We start from the raw sequence: 21,162 nt of genomic DNA on the forward strand, positions 1-21,162 counted from the left end.
TCTATGAGTAAGACGTTGGCTCATTAACCTGGATGTTCAGTGTTCGACTCCCTGGGTTAACCGACAAAGTTCATCAGATTTTCCGGTGTGGTACCCTGTTGTCAGTGGGATGAAAAACTGAGGTCCCATGTTCACATTGGCGTGCACATAAAAGAACCCTTGACAGTTGGAATTCGATATAAGAGTAGGCCGTAATCCCAATTTCCCTCACAGCACACTGTATGGTGTATGTGCGTCTTCATAAGCCCAGTCAGTGCAGAAGAGTAGGACATTAAACCCCATTTCATTGTCAGCACTTAGGCATGATGGTCCTATAGGCTAAAAAATACATTGTGAGAGAGTGGAGGAAAGTTTCAAGTTCATTTATCTCATAAGAAGAAATCCAGAACACCCACTGAAAATAGATTTATTTGTAACTTTTCCAAAACATTGTATCGATTCGTAAAATAAATACCAATATAACCAGCCAAAACCCCTTGAGGAAAAAGGCTTCCTACACTTACATTAAATGCATTCTGGAACATAATCAATTTTTTCCCTTTAGCAATGTGTTGACTTTCCTTTAAAATATGACACCATTTTGTAGAAAATAGATTTTCCTGTTGACTGGGTATGTAGAAAGAGAGAAATGGGGTTTAAAGTTCACTTGACACAAACTAGGTTATTTTGGGACCAACATATGGTTCAATTTTATTTCAGAACTTGCTTGAAGTCGGAGAAAACCCAAGAGGTTGGAAACTGGGTTTAGTACAATGTTTAAATGTGTGTATAGGGGAAAATATTAAAATTCTATTACAATGTTTATCCCTGTTTGTAGGTCTTTAAGATAATGTTATAAAATAATGATCACAACCTGAATTCATGCATAAAGTTGGTGAAGCTTAACAACAGTGGTGACAGCTCAGGCCCCAATAATTTGACCGCAAGTACTCCTTTCTTCAGGTTATTGAACGCAAGTAACTAATCGATTAAATGCTACATGACAATTATAAATGTACATTGTGGTTACTGTAAAGCAAACGTTAGATCAAAACAACAATACTTGCATTGATGACAAATCTTATAATCTACAGTGCATAGTTTGCATATAGTGGGGGTATGTAAAGGTCAAGAATTCCGACAAAGCAGCAGTGCAACTGTCTACTCTTCCATTCCAATTATCATAGTAGATTTGTGCAGCAATCTTTATAGTGGTCCCAACAGATTAAGCGTTCAATATGAATTCTTGAAACTCATTATTATTTCTGTAGTAAAATATCATGTAACAAGAATAACTTAATGTCAACACAACCTGTACAAAAGATAGTAAAATATCATGTAACAAGAATAACATAAAGTCAACACAACCTGTACAAAACATAAATCTCTACACTTGCATGAAAATAAATGGTGTATCAGTAATCATCATACTATGGGTCCCATCTGTGGAGTGGCGATTTTGAAGTAGCTGGGAGCACAAGGTAAAATATGGGTGTGGTTCATGGTCAGTAACATTATGGAAGATAAAATTTTCTAAATCTTAGACTAAGATACTGTTTATAACCTACTGGAAATGAAGTTTAAGGCTTCTTAAATCCATCTGTAAGTTCTCTAGAACAAAGGTTACTCCAATACAATACCCATTTCACTGCAGAAACAGGTTATTGAGAAACACAACAGACGCTATGAATCATTTTTGTATTTGTTGCATGGCAAGAAAGATTTTAATGATTGATCTAGATAGCTGATGAAAAATGGATATTTTAATTCAATTTGACTTGCCCCACCTTATCATCATGTAGCAAGATTAACTATGAATTATCATAAGCATTATTCAGATTCGGGATATGGGGGATTTCTCGTATATTATTATCAGAATTTGTATGTTTGGATTGTTCTGGTTATAAGTGCAATATCAAAAACAAACTTTATTTCCATGCAGCAAGCAATATTCTAATTGTATTTGTTGGTATTTAAACAGAAATTAGTATTTGATAAAAACTATTTTCGTGTTTTTAAAATATCAAGGAATATCCTTAGCATATGTTGATACCACTACCTTATCTATCAGACTATCAGGTAAACTAGAGTATACAACTCTTTTAATATAATTAGATGAGTATTTATCAGAGAAATGAATTAAAACAATGTGCTGTATATCCCTAAATAAATGTTCATTGTCTATAAATTCTTGTAAATGTGTATGACCTCTATCCTGAGCTAATTTGATCATATCTTTGTTAGGTTCTTTATCTATATAAGTAGATTCAGCTATCAATATCTTCACTCTGAGTAAATCTGGATTTGTGACATTTTTAAATATATCAAATGTGGTATCACCTGATAAAAAGAAAACAAAAGTATGATTGTTATAAGTACTTAAAGCGAGAACTTCATATTTTCTAAGAAAGTCAAAACATAATTATTCCTATGTCTTTTGCTCAATAGGTTATCAACTCACTATTATACGACCATGGTTATTTCCCACCCTTAAAAATCATTGACACAGGAAATAATAACACAATTACCTCCCTTGTTTTCCTATTGCCTCCATGCATTAGCTACCTTCAAACGTTGGAATTTGAAGTTGAAAATGATATTTTTGCCAATTTCTCAGCTGGCAATAGTGAATTATAGGATTAATAGGATTATTCTTTAACAAGGTAGGGCGGTTTATGGATACCATCTTTTTTAAGGCTTTATTTTAATAAATTTTAAAAATATGAAATTGTAGTTTTATTAAAGTAGCTAAGTCTCTAACTCGGTATCATCCAAAGACTTCGACATTGAAAACACGAATTATTTGTCAAATTAAATCAACATTGATGTTGTGATCTTACCAGGAAAAGGTGAGTGTCTGGTAACCAATATTTAAGACAAAATAAATATTTTACCATTGGTACACGAATCGTGTACCATAAGGCGTTTCAGCGCCATTTGTAACAAGGGACTCGTAGAACGATGTTAAGACATATTCCACAAGTCACGTCAAGCGGTGACGACATATTCTTATCTAGAGAGAATGCGTAATAAATACTATCGTTATAAACTGGAATAACCAGAGGCTAGAGATTACCATTCGACTGAGACTTCTGGCGTATTTCGCAGAACATAACTGATTAGAAATTACAGTAAAAACAAACAATTGAATGTAAATCAGTTTATATACATTCATATTATATTATTATATGCGTTGCTAACCATTTGAGTCAATTTCTAGGTGCCAGATATTAGCGATTTAGCTCCTTTAAATAAACATAGACCGGGTTACTAGCAGCAAGGTTGTCTATGAGTATGATACCTTCAAAATTGTTGCCATTTGCCAACAATCCAGGAGATTGAAAATACACTATAAAGTCTGTCCCAAGCCATAACAAATGGTTGCCATGCAAGATACAGCTACATTTTGAAGAGATGGACAGAGAACAAGCTAAACAAGCATACAATAAGGGGCCATAATCCATTAAGTTATGGTCAGATACATGCCAATATCATAACTAATCGAGATCATTGGTATATAAACCTATATTTCTATGAAAGAATAAACTTGCCAATATTATTTCAATGTTCACGGTGCAAACTGCACATGTCAGCAGTTCAAAATACGTATTTTAGTTTTACAATTTTGTGTACCGGGAGCGTCAATTTTGACAGGCAGTTTCAGTCCTTTTTTTCATGAAATGCACTGTCATTATAGTGTCACTTTCTGCGTACAGGGAGCGGCCATTTTGAAGGGATGTTTTGGTCCGATTTTCACGAAATTCGAACACAACCATCATTATGGTGATATATTTGCACGGTTTTTATAATAGGATAAACATTGTGACCTGCATAGGGTTCACAAGCTAAAAATTTGGTAGCCATAATCCATGCAGTTACAGTCCGATATACACGAATATTGAAAGGAACAGAGATCTTTGGGATATAAACATATATTTTAAGTTTCATCAAAATTGGATAAAAGTTGTGACCTGTAGAGTGTCCACAAACAAAATGTGGATGGACGTACAGGTGCCACGGCAATATACGTCCACATGAAAATGTGGGTGCATAAAACCAAAATTGTGAACAAAAAGGTAATGTAGAGTTATCCCCCAATTACGTTCAAATTTATGAAACGCTGTGAACATGATATAGAGCAAAGTTATCAACAGAAGTGGGGAGATAACTACACAATGTTAAGTCAACAAGAAAACTTGAGTGTTCAAAGGAAATTGTGTATGGACAACAGACAGATGTGATGACAAAATACACATCCACATTAAACTTTTGAATACAAAAAAAGGATAGTGAGTTGTTTGTTCTGTTAGATCAGGTTCATAAGAAAGGAACTTTGATATCGTATAAAATCATGAAAAAATTATCATAGTTAACTAGTCTCTTTTAAAATAATGTAATTTTAATCAACAACATAACTATTGGCAAAAGTGGACATATCTAAAATATCTTCTTCAGGTTGTGTTTGATTATAATAAGGATATATGTATAAACAGATTCATATGTCATTTAATATGAAATGGTTGCGTTTATCTGCAGATCATCGGAGAATGTAGTCATACAGTATTAAGGTTAAAGTTTACCTGTGAAAGCAACATCTGGTGTTGTAATAATATCATGTATTGTTTCACCGGATTTCACCATTTCACCAATAGTTTTACCATCTAAATCTTGATATTCAGCTTTTAATGATTTTTTATGATGATATAATATATAGCCTTGACTTTTTACTCTATGTATAGTGGGAAATGCCTTCATTGTATATTTACTTGTAAACTGGAAATATTAAAGTTCTACAGTACATGTTGTAAGCCTGATAAACAGTGCTTGTTGTCATCCACGATTCCATATGTGTATCATAAGGGTCCATATTTCAGATTGATACAAAGATAATTGACTCTTCATTTACATTTATTATCATGTAAGCTTAATCTTTGGCAAACCAATCAGCTTTTGAATATAATGTAGATGTTGTAAGATTTGTTATGAAAGAACCATATTCCTGAAGCAGTGGCCCAAGAAATCCCTCTCTGGCCATTGCTGAATTGACTTCTGATACTTGAGCTTTTGAGGGAGTGTGTCTATTCTTCCTGTTCAATCAAATCTATCTTAAGTACAGCAACATGATAGCCCTTCTTTAATCTGGGGTCTTCCCTAAAACTCTGGACTGTGATTTAAGGTATTAAAAATGGTGAAAGTATTGTTCATCTCCAAACTGTATTGTTTACATTGTGGCTATTTTTGATAGCCTCGTTTGTCACGCAATTAATTTTTCTGCAATGCACTGGTTAATTGGGTGTAAAAAATTTTTTGAGTCATGACGTAATGTTATGTAAACATATCTGGAGCTCAGTTTAAACCCGAATGATATTGTTACGCAGTTAAGTATTGGTTGTTAATTAGACTATTGACCAGTCATAATTTGGAACAGAAATTTGCTTTCATTCAGGCAGTGTCGAGTGGGATTAGGTCTAATCGAACGAAACACTGTGAGGAGTATGTGAAAGAACATACAATTTGAATTTTTCTGATTGATAAACAATGAAAAAGAGGCCTACTTACATTTACAGTATCATGATCACCACATGGTAAGATTTCAATTTCATTCAAGGCTCTTGGATTTCCACTAATTTTACTATAAAGATCACAAACTGATTTTAAGTCATCTACCAAATGACTTGGTACATAGTACCTGGCATTTGGCATTCCATATAAGGAACGTTTCCCTACATGTTGTGGTATTGCTGAAATATGATCCATATGGCCATGACTATAAAAAGAGTAAAGTCAACAAAATTATAAAGGCATTCATTAACAAATGTATTTTGTACATTGTAATTAATATTTCAATCAAAAGTTTAATATTAACAAACCAATATATATAAGCTTATTATATTTTCTTCAAATTATTATAAAATTAATGACCTAAGTAAGTGGAAAAATGTCAAATTAGCATCTTCTTGTGGCATTGTATGTGGCAAACTGTCATATGGAAGGATTAAGCAGAGATTGCCCCTTTATTAATTTTACTTAGTTTGTAATTCCTAAAGAGTGGAACACAAAATCACTATCTTGACAATGGCTTCAATTTTAGACATACAATTTTCAACCAACACAGATTGTTACCTCATAAAAACAAATTAAAGTAGCCAAGTCTTTAATTAAGTATCATAGTCTTCGACATTGCAAATATAACTTATTGGTCAATTTAAATCAATATTGATGTTGTTGTGAAAAGATGGGCTTCTGGTAGACTAAACTTTAAACTTGACACAAAAATCATGTGCCAGAATGCTTTCGAAACTCGAGCGCCATTTGTAATGAAGTGACTGGATGAATGAGGCTAAACATATCCCACAAGGGAAGACTACCGAAGTAGACTGGAATAACAAGATGCCAATTACTGCCATTCAGTTTGCACTTTTCACATACCTTATTTTGCCAAACATTTGGATTAGAAATTACAGTAAAAACAGAAGCGATTGAATGAAAATCTGTTTATATACATTCATATTAGGCCTACATTATTATATGTTGTGACCCATTTGTGTTCATTTCTAGGTGCCAAGGAAACTCATAAAATGCAATGAAATCAACAACCATTCGACCCAAATCTAACAACAGAGCAATTTTAGAGTCAGTCTTACCTAATGAATACATTTTTACATTTGACACTTTCCTTTGCTGAATATCCCATATCAAATGCCAGTGACAAATCATCACTTTTTACAACAACTGATGTCTCTAGTCCTGATATTGACCGGGCAAAAACACTGTATTTCTCAAAATCTGCCCATCCGCTTTTTGTTCTATCAGTAGGTCGATGATTGGACATTTTAGAACTTTTCAAATGTTTTGGATTATTAGTTTGATATTTAGTCTTGAGGAAATATGAACATGTGTTAAAATTAATACCCGTAACTGTGTTATTATTTCTCCCTGCAACTATAACATTTCTCAGCAACAAATGACAGTTTGAGTTTGCCCTTGCAAATGTCTGAAATGAGCGTTCAGCGTGACTTTTAGTTTTACAGTCGATTATGAGTCGACAAGATCTTTGAAAAAGCATATATCTCATTGCCTTTCTGTAATATTCGTTGAATTTGGTCAAATATGGCAATTACATAGTGCTGAATAAAACACATTTGCAATTATTAATTATTATTGGTAATAAATTATAAAGTTTGCGAAATACAGGGCCGAAGACAGACATAATACAAAGGGACGCTACTCTAATTTACAATCGCCCTTGACAGAGTCTAAAAGTTAAAGCCCACCGCAGCCCACTGCAGATTTCGTCGTAAGTCGCGAGATGTAAATATGGTTAGAATTGGAATTGGATGGGTAGACTAAGCACCGGAATTTACCGGAATTCACTTCGAAAATCTCCAATTCCTCCCACAAAAATAATTTATTTTAATAACAATTTAGTTGAATTTAAGAAACCTCGCTGCTTTTTGCCCAAATCGGAGGTCCACGGGAGATAACTCGTGTATGTGATTTTTGTTGACAAAAAAATAAATGTATACTTTCGTTGCAATTCGTGGTAATGTATTGTAATTAGAGATTGATTAATAGTTTATTAAAACAGTAATTATATGCATGAAACATATTATGGTATAATTATAGTGCAATAAACAATTTAATATTATAGCTATGATTCTAGAGACAATCAATAAAAGGGCCCTGTCAACAAACAGGTTAAACATAATAAATCTGAACTTCATATTCACTGGCACTGCAAATTAATTATCAAAATAACTACTAAACACGTTTTGCGTCTCGTTAGTGGCACAAGACAATTCACAATTACACTTTACACATTATTTAATCTGGACTGCTTCATGCTGCAACGGATTATCTATGGAAACATTCAAACCATTATTGATGAGACTTTATTTGATTGGCCGCTTATTATTACCAAGTTGATATTCGAATAAACTTGGGGGGGGGGGGGGACTAGTGGTCTAGAGTGCCGCGCTTCGACCTCTAGCTGGTCGGTCACCTGGCAGCATGTCATTTCGGTCCCGCAGCAGCTCGGACTCAACAAAAACGTCGTTTCGGACTCAGTTGCGGCTGTCGATTCCTGGTCTGAGCGTATGTGGCTTGGAGATAGGGGCGCCTTCTCAACTTCGTGGGTTTACCCCGGGTACTCTGATTTCCTCCCACGGGAAAGACTGCCCTAAGAACCTCTCCCATCACTCCAATCATTTGGCTTCGCAAGGTCGATGATACGTTTGTGGTGCTTGATGAAAATGATGAACCTATGTCCCTGCTTGAACACCTGAACAAACAGCATCCTAGAATTAAATTCACTATCGAAACAGAAAAAGAAAATACCCTACCATTCTTAGATGTACAAGTTATAAAAGTCAATAATCAAATGAAAACTAAAATATACCGCAAACCGACCCACACAGACCAATATATCAATTACAACTCCAGTCATCCCCATTATATCAAAAGAGCCCTTATTTCCACCCTAGCACGCAGAACAATCAACATTTGTGAACCCGAATTCCTGCAGGAAGAATTGGACCATTTACGCCACGTGTTTTGTAACCTGAATAATTATCCCCCGTTACTAGTGAAAAAGCAGATCAATGAAACTATCAAAACCACCAGTAAAGATTATCAAAAACCTGAAAAATCACCCATCAGAATAACCTTGCCCTTTTATGGTAATTTAACATACAGAGTGAGCAACCTACTAAAGAAATCAAACATTGACACCACATTTTCGGTCCCGACCACCCTGAAACAGATATTGAAAGCCAACGGCAAGTTGCAACCAATTCTCCCCACCCAACCCAAAGGAGTCGTCTATCAAGTGGTTTGTTCCTGCAAGGCTACATATATCGGGGAAACGAAACGACCCATTGACAAAAGGATAACGGAACATAAGTCCAAAGCCGCTACTAATAACTCAGCCATAGCGGAACATCTCCAGAATCACCCACAACACAGAGTTAAATGGAATGAGGTCCAGATACTAACCGCCAACCAACAGAACAAGAAAACCAGGAAGATCCTAGAAGCTATAAATATCAGAAGACATTCACCTGAACTCAATAGGGACTTAGGGCTCTACATCCCCAGGGCATATGATGATGTAATTAAGATGCACAACATAATTTAACTATTAAGCCATCTTTGGTTGTACTAAAATCCCCGCCCCCACCCCATCTCATTAATAAATTTTCGATATTATAGATTCTCCCAACATGTCCCTTATATTTTTAGAGGATTTTTGTTCTTGTTTTCTAAGTACAAATTGTGTATTGTTATAGTTGTACTTATATAATGCAATCTTATTTAACTTCATGCACATGGCCTCACTACCTGTGCTTTATCAACTTCCCACTATCCATACATGCTACCCTTTTGAAGGGCTTCATAACTGTTAATAACCCTCTAATCATGCAGTATCAGTGCTTATTAGTAGCTAATTACCTTGTTATGTTTGTTGTTATTGTTAAATATCCTTTACACCTTGATTATTTCTATTACTGTTATTCTTAATCCATGCAGATGGTTTCTTATTAATTTCATATATATTGTCCACAAGTTTACTAAATTGTCATTTGTGCTTGATAACGATAAGAGGATACTTGTCGAAACGTCGTGCTTTTAGAATAAATTAGTGATTGTATCCCATAAAAACTGTGCTCTGTTAATTTGTTCCCTGATCGCTAAATGCCACTTAAAGAATAGGTTAAACATAATAAATCTGAACTTCATATTCACTGGCACTGCAAATTAATTATCAAAATAACTACTAAACACGTTTTGCGTCTCGTTAGTGGCACAAGACAATTCACAATTACACTTTACACATTATTTAATCTGGACTGCTTCATGCTGCAACGGATTATCTATGGAAACATTCAAACCATTATTGATGAGACTTTATTTGATTGGCCGCTTATTATTACCAAGTTGATATTCGAATAAACTTGGGGGGGGGGGGGACTAGTGGTCTAGAGTGCCGCGCTTCGACCTCTAGCTGGTCGGTCACCTGGCAGCATGTCATTTCGGTCCCGCAGCAGCTCGGACTCAACAAAAACGTCGTTTCGGACTCAGTTGCGGCTGTCGATTCCTGGTCTGAGCGTATGTGGCTTGGAGATAGGGGCGCCTTCTCAACTTCGTGGGTTTACCCCGGGTACTCTGATTTCCTCCCACGGGAAAGACCCCTGCGCGAGCGCTAAGATTATAAAAAAAAAAAAAAATAAGACTTATCTGCGATATCACCTTCAGACTTGTACCTTCGGTTGAAGCGGACGTTAAACACTAAGAACAACGAATAAACTTAGCTCATCTACACTGAGAACGTTTTGCCTCACATTCAAGAAGTTAGGTTTGACATACATGGATTACTGCTGTGTTCTTATCATATTGTGTTTCCCCGAGTTGGCCATCTGGAAATATCGTTTTACAACAGATACATTTTAGTTTAATATTAATGCAAAATATAAATAAATACAATTGTCTTGGGGCGAATTCCGATTTTCTCAAAGTGATTTCCGGTGTTTTAAAGTAATTTATTATTAATGTAAAATATTAGTAAATGCGAAGGTCTTGAGTCTTAGTGCAAATTCAGATATTTTGGAAGTGAATCCCGGTGTTTTAAATTAATTTATTATTAGTGTAAAATATTAGTAAGTACGAAGGTCTGACGTGCGAATTCCGATATTTTGAAAGTGAATTCCGGTGTTTATGTTTTGAATGTGAATTCCGGTCATTGCGGTGTTTTAAAGTAATTTATTATTAATGTAAAATATTAGTAAATACGAAGGTCTTATGGGGGAAATTCCGCTCCATACTCCTTTGACGCTGTGTCGCCAAATCTCGATTCTCGAGAGACAATAGATTTGGAAAGGGTTATGTTTCTACAAATTTGAAAAAAATTATAACTACTTTTGAAGGGTCGTGGGAGATTCTTGCCCAATCAGATTAGTTCTCTTGTTTTTATATGGTTGTCTTTCGAGAGATGTCTATAATTCATTGTTACTGTCCACTGGACTTTTGCAAGATAGCAAACATATTATTTTTTTTATAAGAGATATGATGTCAGAATCCATCCAATATCAGTCCGCTTTGAGGCTACATTATGCAAGAGCTAAATCTGCCTATTGCAGGTCTTTCTTTAGGCCTTAAATGTTATCTAAATTATTAATTAGACATTCATTAAATTTACATTATGGGAGATTAGATAAAAAGCTGGCAGTTTTCACTAGGCCCTATAATAGTTAAAAACTTGATAACGTAAACGGAATTTGCTGAAAATTTCACCCCAATTGGTCCACTCTAACCTGATAATTTAGCGATTGAATTTTGGTCCTAGCCTCGATCATCATTACTAAAGTCGGTACGATAAAAACATAGTCTTGATTATCCATTTCGTGATTAAACCTTGAATGAAAGTTGAGCAGCAAATCGGATCCTAATCCGGTAAATATCGCAGACATGACATCGAGAGTTGATTATGGTCTGAATACATTTCAGACCTAAAGAAAGACCTGCAATAGGCAGATTTAGCTCTTGCACAATGTATGCTTAACTTATCAAGACTATAACCAACTCTCGATGCCTTCGTTAGTCTGTGATATTTAGTCGATTTGAATACGTTCTATGATTAATGAAATAACCGTAAAACTGGATAATCGGGACTTTGTTTGTTATCTTAACGGTAGTAATGATGATCGAGGCTAGCCTAGCTAAAATTGAATCGCTAATATATAGTTTCAGAGTGAAGCAATTTGGCTGAAATTTCATCATATTCTCTTTCCATTATCTATTTTCAAACTATTAGAGCGAAAACAGTAAGCTCTTTATCTAATCTTAGCTATAATTCACCTATAAGGAAACACGGTCACAAGCGACAAGGTGTAAATCACGAAAAAGGGTAAACGTCACATTTCATACAACAGTAATTTCGAAGTATGTTGTATCCTATTTCTGTATTATTATCAGAGGTTAATTGTCAAGCGTCGCACACTGGTCTATTACATGTAATACAAACTTCTCCGGAAATAACTCTCACGGCTTATATTATGTGGACAAATAAACACGACGTCATCCGATTTGCCAATCTTCTAAGCAATTTATAATTCATCGAGTACTGTGAACATCAGAAATAACTTTTTAAACGTGTACAGCTTCTTTGCTCAGTGATAGAAGAACGATTGTTTCCTTTGGATATCAAACGAACAGTCAAAAGAATTTAACAGTAGTTGTAATACAGGTAAATATGTTGTTTAGTAAATATAAACTATATAGGCAACAATAATATAGTCTATCTATGACCCCACCTTTGCTGTACAGCATGTGCACTGGTTCTGTTGAAGTACCAATACAATACAATATTTTTTTGTTTTATTTTATCGACCATTTAATTATTTTATTGCTGTTAGTTGTTGTGTGGGTAGGGACCTAAGTTCACTGCTTTGCGATAGAAGACCGATTGGTCCTTTGGATATCAAACGAACAGTCAAAATAATTTAACAGCAGTAGTAATACAGGTAAATATGTTGTTTAGTAAATATAAACTATATAGGCAACAATAATATAGTCTATGTATGACCCTCACCTTTGCTGTACAGCATGTGCACTGGTTCTGTTGGAAGTACCAATACAATACAATAATTTTTTGTTTAATTTTATCGACCATTTAATTTTTTTATTGCTGTTAGTGGTTATGTGGGTAGGTATCCAAGTTCACTGCTTTGCCGGGGTCTGTAATGCTGTTAAGAGAGCCCTGACTTTGACCGATTTTCGTTTTACAAAACGTTAATTTCTTAGCATTGAAAATTCTTTATTACGGTATAAACGACTGAAGAGATTACCCTTTTGACAGTGGGATTTGACTGACGATATATCACTTTCTTATTCATATACAATGCAATGAATATTTGAAATAATGTTTTTATTTAGCCGTACGTGAATTAGTTTAAAGGTATTCGTGACATTGTATAAAACAGACGTAGAATATAAGGTATAGTTAATTGAGCAATTTGTCACTGTCGACATACCGGTACCGGACGTATTGTAAATGCGTATCTTCAGGTGACCGCATAAAATTAAACATTACTAACAAATCATTCCACACCTTTATCTACGACTGTTTATCATTACACATTTTGATAATAACTATTGACTATATGGACTTCTTTGGGCCCGCCAAACCTCGTGGGTTTTCTCTGGGTCTTCTGGTTTCCTCCCACAGCTAAAGGCCATTAAGCTATTCCTGAATGACTTATATTAGCTTGTGTTGAGTAAACGTTAAAGCAAACCCCTCACATGAGGAGGAGTATCGCCACCCGAGAGGGAAATGAAATGAAATGGGGTTTAACGTCCTACTGTTCTGCCCCTAAACTGGGGATTTTATGAGATCAAGTTTTTCTAGAGAAATCTTTTTCGTAGATTACGAATCTGTGGTGATCAGGTGTTTTGGCGTGGTGGGTGGGTGGGTCAAAATGTCTAAAATTGGGTAGACCATTTTATAGCATTTTGCATCTCTAAACAAGTACATGTATATTGGAATCTCTTTGAAAATAGAACAACCAGAAAATCAAGATCGCTTAGGCCTGCTATGTTTGTAAAAAATACCCCTAATTACACAAGTTTCATGTTAAGCACAATAACGAGTCTTATTAGCTATTTTAGGGTGGGGGATGGGTGGATGGCCGAATGGTTAGCACTTGCGCGCTGTATCATAAGGTCTTTCATTGAGTCAACTGGCGGGGTTTCGATTCCCCAGCTGTACGTGACCCCCCGGGTTTTCTCCAGGTCCTCCGGTTTCCTCCAACTGCTAAAGACCCCTACGCGCAAGCGAATTATTGAAATAGAATTGAACCATGTGGTAGTCCCGAAATGATGTAGTTTGTGTCGAGTGGACGTTAAACCCCATTTCTCTCTCTCTCTATTAGCTATTTTAAATAGGTTTGTAAAAATGTTTGTAAGAACGGATTAACCTCATAATGGCAAAGGTGGGTCGATTTCACTATAGTGACCTTGTTTCTTGCTAATATTAGTAATATCTCATTGTTTCATCTGAAAATCATAACCTTATACGTGGTTAATTAGGCGCGGATCCCGCCCCCATATTTTTTGCGGTGGCGAACAATTCTTTGCCCCATATATTCTCGTGAGAAAGGAGAACAAAAATACTTAAAAATGGTAGCGATCCCCGTCGTAATTTACTTCGAAACGAGCCGGTTGGCAGCACGCCCCCCCCCCCCTTTTCTGAAAACGTTGGATCCGCCCCTGTTAATAGGTTTTCATATGCCGAGTTTTAAATACGGCATGATAGCCTGCATATTTTTATCTTTAGAATTAACAAAGTGTTGACAAACATAACAAACTTTTTTTCTATAGTAAGTGACAGTAATTCTATATAGCCGAGAACTGACATGAACTGACAAGGTATTTTTATACATTGATGTAATATTTGTATGACTTTAAAAAAAAATAAGACTGGGGTGTTTATTATTAATCTAAACTTTATGCTACAATCCATTAAATATTACAGAACTCACGAAGAAAATAATTTCAATGTCATAATTCAAATGTTTGCATTATCGAGAAAAAGTCCCTCACTCAGGTATGGTTTCTTTTGTTGTTGTTTTTGTTATAAAGAACTATCATAGGCAGGGCTCTGACTTGAGCCTCTAACGGGTGGACGAGGGACGAACGGGTGAACGAATGCCCCGGGGTTGCGACAACATACGACCACATTTCTATGGGCATATTATACGAAACACGATAAAAGCTTAAGAAGGAAATCCTAGATTTTATTGTCATCCTGTTTATCTATAATTACTTTACATAAGACAATTCTCTATTAACTTTTCGTTTTTTCTTTGATGTGTTATTATTAAAAACTGTTTAAATTTGACCATTCCTCATTTGAAAAATAATAAAGCATGTCCCGGGTTACTGTATGAGCTTAACATGAGCAGGATTTTCAAAAAAAAAAAGATGAAAAATTTTGTATTTGTGAGGGGTTTTTTTTTTTTTTTTTCTTTTCGGTGTTGTTGCTTTCTTTCTTTTTTTCTTTTTTTTTTGATAACCTCATTTTGGTCACGCAACTACAAAAATTCAACTGTTCAAATGTATTTAAAAAAACCAAAACAGCACATAACATAAAAAGTGAAACCAATTATGTTAGCTACGAGAACCTACCGCAAGAAGACAGTGTATTAAAACGTCGCCAACCCAACATCGTATTACCAACTAAACGATTTGCACACAAAAATATGATTAATATTATATCCTGCATGTTTACTGACAAATTCGCATTCGGATAGCTTCGAGTTAATAAAATCACGGTTGGCTGATCTCGAGTTTCAAATTTACGAGGTCAACTTTAATGAATGTATATACTTCCTCCTATACATATATTAGTTGCTTGGTATACTTGATATATTAACTTGCTCTTCTTGTTTTGTGAGTCAGTATTATATATTCCGCATCGTTCGAGATGTAAACTCCTTCTATCATGGCGGTAAGTGTATATTATTTTACTTCTGGGCTAAGAAATCATAAGTAAAACACATTAATTTTAATCGCAGTATATCCAGATGTTGAATTTTGGATTGCGTAACAAAATCAGTTTTTAAATTAGTATAGATATGCAAAAAGGTTCTAATTTCTGTTATGATGTTATTGCTTTTGTAGTTGCATGATAATAATAAATGTACTTGTAGATATACTTCGTTTGATAGAAACATGTTGTCCAGGTTTCTTAAACTGATTCGCGGTTTTGACTGGCAAAGATTTTAAACATTTTTCGTAGAATTAAGAAAATCTTTTTGCAGTTTCTTTTACTGTATTTTTATTATTTTATAACATAACATATATCATGTTTTAACCATTATAATTACGGTGTATCCGGTTTATAACGAGTAGAATTTTATAGCTTCAGGTGCACCAAGTATTCAAAACATAAACGTGATACATGGTGACGAATATTATTTCAGTTGAATTTCATTTCTAGTGAAATTTGGTTCCCCGAAAGAAAATAGTGGTTTAGTTATATTCTAGTGAAAGTAGGCCCTCCGAGAGAAAATGGTGTAAATGTAAATGAAATTGGCATGGAAGAATAATTGTTCGAGCTGACTCAACCGTGATTACATTATCATTTTACATCATAGAACTTCTCAGATTATTTTCTTTTTTACTTTCAAACTATTGGTGCTATAATATTTTTTCTCAGACTAATTAAGACGTTTAATTAAAACTGTTATTATTTTCTAAAATGTCAGTTGCCCTTGGGGAACATATCATATAAATTGATATAAATATAGAATGATATCCGCCACAACATGGTGTCCGCCAATATTAATCAGTGTGACGTGAGCCTATACATACACTGTTAAAGAGGTATTACCACTTTTAACAAGGAAATAAATGTTATTAATTTTAAACAATGACGTGACCATGGCGTTACCAAATTTTCGAAAATCAAATTAAACTTGAACGCCCAGTCTTCGAACGCCACGTGTTCCATACAATCGAATTTGAACACCCTTGATGTAAATATAACCAAATCACGTCTTTTTACTGACCGGTAAAGATCTCCAAAATGCTGATGCCTCTTTAATAGTTCTATAATTATTATACACTGTCTCCGTAATTGCCGAATAACTTTCACTGGTTTTTTTTTGTGTTGGGCTTTACGCCTATAGACTTGTATTAATTATCCAGCTAAAATAATCCAATTCCAAATTCCAATCGCCTTCCTGCTTAGGACAGTCTTGGTTGTTTCCTTTATAATTAATGATCGGTTTCCACTAGAAATGTTTGAACCTTTGTAATACTATATGGGCAGACTGATCTGAAATATATTGTTTTAATGGCATTTAGTAATTAAACTGGAATATACAGGTCACAATTCTATGGAATACAATTAGTGTTATAGGCTTCTCTAATTATTATCAAGCAATGATTATATTCCATAGAATTGTGACCTGTATGATCTGAAATATGTCTTCATTCGGTCAAATCATTAAATCGTCAGCGGCGACTGCCAAAGTGAAGTGATTCAAGAAGAATTTTCTTTAAGGCCGCGTGTTCCATGTGACGATGGTGCCGCCTTTTTTAAATTGACATCGGCGTTGAGGAAAATGTTGGGTTTTTTTTTTCTTGCATTCCCAGCAGCGAGTTACAGTTATAGCACTGACATGTTTGTTTTCATGGCTCGTGTTCATGGATCAATATACAGTCGTATGACTCATTATTCAATATAATTATGATCTGTCAACTTTATTTACTTATATGATTGATATTTACATGTCTGCTGTCACATGGCGTATAATATATGAATAACATGAAATAAATTTTGAAACATAGCTATGATGTAATCATTTGATCTCTGAATCAATTATTATGAGGGGTGAATTGTTGTATGCTTTTTGTTTTGATCTGATATACCACAATGTCCTGGGAGTATTGTTTGAAGATATTATTTGTTATTTTTGATACAGATTGGTTATATTAAATTGTCCATTACGCGAATAGAAGTTGCAGATGAAACACATCGCATAGTGGCTATAATTATCCATCACCATTTATTCATATGCATATTAAATTACTCTTATATACACAGTAGCATTAACTGAACATATTACTTACTTGTATGTGGGAAATATATAAAACTTAAAAAGTGTTATATTAAAAGGACTAGTAAAACTTTATTAGGTGCGCTCCGTTCGGCTGACTTTCCTTAAATTGTCGGGAATATTAGATGTTTTCACCCATCGATCTTTATGTATAAAATAAAGCACGAGACTGGGGTTTTGACGGGGAATTATAAACCTATAACGGTAAATGTTACAGGTTTAAAGAAAAACTTTCAGAAGAATAACCCCAAATACCCCCTGTATATATCCAAAGCTGCCCCCCCCCCCCCGACGACTTTCAGACGGCAAGTTATTCCGGGCATAGAATATACCCCAAAGATCAAAGAGATTTACCGTTATAGGTTTAGAAGACAGTAGAATGACACAAACTGTTTTAATGTCCCGTGTAACAGATTAAACTTTGTAGTCGACTTTGCCGTGGGTTTCTTGTAGACAACAAACAAACGCCCATCGTGTTTTTGTATTTTATTATATTCAAATTTATCGTTTTCTTCAAGAAGGAAGAAATAATTTGATTTTCACTGAATGTGTATTGCAGTATCATTAGAATTTAATATGGCTGACTACACCCCTGCCCTCCACATTGAGGATGTTTTTCTTCCATAAACTATACTATCTAGGATAAGACTAGCTATAGACGAACGATAAAAATTACAAGGAGGAACAAACAACCTTATTAACATTATTTATTATGTTAATGGCCAATCTCATAAAATTGTTTCATACGCCCACATGGAAATGTGGTCGTACATGTATATTGCCGTCGCTAAGTCCGTCGGTCTGCTCTCTGCAGATTGCATTTATTATAGATAAAATTTATGTTGTTTACACTATAGTGCGACAGAGAATCCTATTTAATTTTAACCATATCCTTTAATTACTACTTCTAGAGATACGACCTTTATTTTTGTTTTACTTTGTAGAATCCTGTGAAAGCCCTAACGACACAAGTTAGGATCCGATCTGTATGTGCACCTTAAAAGCTTGACTATTTTAACATATTAAAGGACAATATTGGTGCCAGTTTTTATCACATATTGTGATACAGCTGGTTAAACTCATTCCAAATATAATTTTAACACAGAGATTATTGCTACGATAGCTGAGTAATACAGGTTTCCTGAATCGGAAGGAATTATTAGTGAGCAGAAATTCGGCCGTGTATCTGTCATCACTCGTCACATCAGTCAGTTATATAGGGTATGACTCGTGTTTTCCTTTGGCGTTCGTCACTTCCGATTCAGGAAACCTGCAATGATCTCGGTGTTAAAATTATATTTGGAACGTGTTTAATTAGTTCTATCACATATGTGATAATGACTGGCACCATATTGTCCTTTAAGTTGCACATCTCAGTTTATATTACCATGCTCACATGTTTATCTCAATGTATTGACATATGCATACCCCCAATATATATTCTTACAATTCAAAGTCGTTGTAATTCGTGCTGTTTCCTCAAAAGAAAGGTTTCCTATAGACCGATTTCACATTTTTTAAAAAAATCTAATAACTATAAGTATATGAACACAAAATAAGCCATTGTCATAATTCTGGAGATGACGTTTAAAATTGCTTCGAAAATAATGCACGTATTATGTACTGTGAAGATGTGAATTAATATAGCTTGGGATCTTAATATTCATTTTATTCCCATTAGTTATAATAGTCTATAAAAGTCACACAGGTAGTAAAAGTATTTGTCATGGTAGTGTACTGGAATGTCCAAGTGATTGTGTTTACTTGTATCTTGACTGTTTGAAGATGAAACTAGAACATTTGAAGTCAAATGTTATGTCCGGGATTACTGGACTTGTTTGAACGGTAATGTAGTATTCTAGTAAGGTAAACTATTTATGTATTCGCATGCTATAGTCGTGGGAGAAAGCAAGGATATTCTATTGTTCCAATTTCATTTTGTATCAAGAGCAACTAATATTCACAAATTTCCATTCTTAAAGTAAGTATAATACGGTACTGTATAATTCGTCATAACACTGCATTGAAAGTTCTGTCAGTGATTTTTTGTTTCCAATGCTACTTTGGATGACGACTTACAAAACCTTTACATGTGGGTTATTAGGTATAGGACTACCCTTATTTGGGATAATTTAGACATTTTTTGTAAATACTACACTGTCACTTTTCTTTCTTGTTGCCCCGTTAAACTTTAGTGCATTTTAATATATTGAGTTCCTATATGTGCCATTGCGACACGTGACAGTATAAAGTATAGCACATAATCTAAAAAAAAGACTAAAATCGTCGTAAAACTTGTTCAGGCTTAGATCATAAACCATTAAACGTGTATACAGATAACTGTTGAAACTCTAGCTGACAATATTATGTAAACAATTCTCCTTTTACACTGGTGGCATATAGTCAAATTACATAATACATGTTTAAACCTTCGTGATAGGTAATTTATATTAGGAATAGAAGAATGTTTGACAAGGTGACAACAGTCCATTATGGTATTTTATATACAGACGTACGTGACATTTCAGTTGTTTGGCATTTATTTTACTGGGGTTTTGCATAGAACAGTACGACTTTGTCAAATTATCAAAAACGCGAAATTTACCCAGAAAGGTCAGTAATAGCACAAAAGTTGTGTTTTTCATTTATTTATTTATTATTTTTTTTTTTCACGATACAGTTGCCTTGTATCATTCCTTGTGTCAACTAATAGTTGGTTGGCTTCATGGATTTTATAGATTTTGTGTATGGTTTTTTTCTAAATCAGTTGTAGGAATCATTTTGAAAGCCAGGAGGCTTAAATTATATGTACGTGTTTTAACATCGATATTAACTGTAGGAAATGGTCGTTTTGAACGCCGAGCGGAGCAGGAAATACATCTATGACATTTCATGTACATGTATTTATAGCGCTTAAAATCATGCTTCACTCGAGACAACCTAATGGTTGACACACATTTCTGTATCTGAATACATGGGTCTTAGATAGGTCCGATGGTTTGCCCCAGCAAATTTACAATTTTTACTTTGGTGCAGAATGTGTAAAACTGTAAAACCGCAAATGCATTTAATTTTACAACTTGGAAGTTATTCGTGAGAATTTTGAAGAAGAGGGAAAAAGAAAGTGGTTCGTCATGGAACAATGCGAAAGCAATTAATAATAATAATATTGACATAGTGATGTGTCAGTCTAGTGATGAGTTATTATAGGAAATTACATATAGAGAGTTGTTAGACTCACTTTCCATTATTTCTTCCACACTGTCAATATCATAGTATTGCTTTAAGTGGTACATTCATAGTTAAATACAGATATTACTCATTTGATACAATCAGTATCCTCGCTATTCCTAATAGTGAGGATTTATCAGTTAAAAACCAAGGCCCTGTTTCACGAAATTGTAACAAAAGATAAAATCCAAATTTAAGTAGATACTTAAATTTGATTGGCTAAGCACTAAAATCAATCTAATACTTTCCAATCAAATTACTAAAATTTGGATTTTATCTTAGTTAAAATTTTGTGAAACAGGCCCCAGATCGCATACCAAACTTATGCTGTCTT

General features: G+C 34.5%; 2 protein-coding genes across 3 annotated transcripts in view; one reads left to right on the forward strand and one right to left on the reverse strand.

Moving 5' to 3' along the window:
- Positions 1-389: 389 nt before the first annotated feature.
- Positions 390-7,199, reverse strand: LOC126823288 (uncharacterized). 2 transcript variants are annotated; one of them, XM_050552034.2, is made up of 4 exons: positions 6,624-7,199; positions 5,539-5,611; positions 4,560-4,752; positions 390-2,319 (listed from the first exon to the last, which is right to left on the reverse strand). In XM_050552034.2, exons 1-4 carry the CDS (start codon positions 7,052-7,054, stop codon positions 2,003-2,005), a joined length of 1,014 nt encoding a protein of 337 aa, XP_050407991.1. In that variant the 5' UTR covers positions 7,055-7,199; the 3' UTR covers positions 390-2,002. The 2 variants fall into 2 exon arrangements, with proteins under 2 accessions (XP_050407991.1, XP_050407990.1); XM_050552033.2 differs by having other exon boundaries at positions 5,539-5,746.
- A 4,889-nt stretch (positions 7,200-12,088) lies between these two features.
- Positions 12,089-21,162, forward strand: part of LOC126823266 (breakpoint cluster region protein) — a 62,039-nt gene continuing 52,965 nt past the window's right edge. The window contains exon 1 of the mRNA XM_050551981.2: positions 12,089-12,220. The gene's annotated coding sequence lies outside the window, so the exon portion shown is untranslated. The remainder of the gene's footprint in view (positions 12,221-21,162) is intronic.

Source organism: Patella vulgata, chromosome 6, assembly GCF_932274485.2.
Source record: "Patella vulgata chromosome 6, xgPatVulg1.2, whole genome shotgun sequence".
NCBI classification, from domain to species: Eukaryota; Metazoa; Mollusca; class Gastropoda; family Patellidae; genus Patella; species Patella vulgata.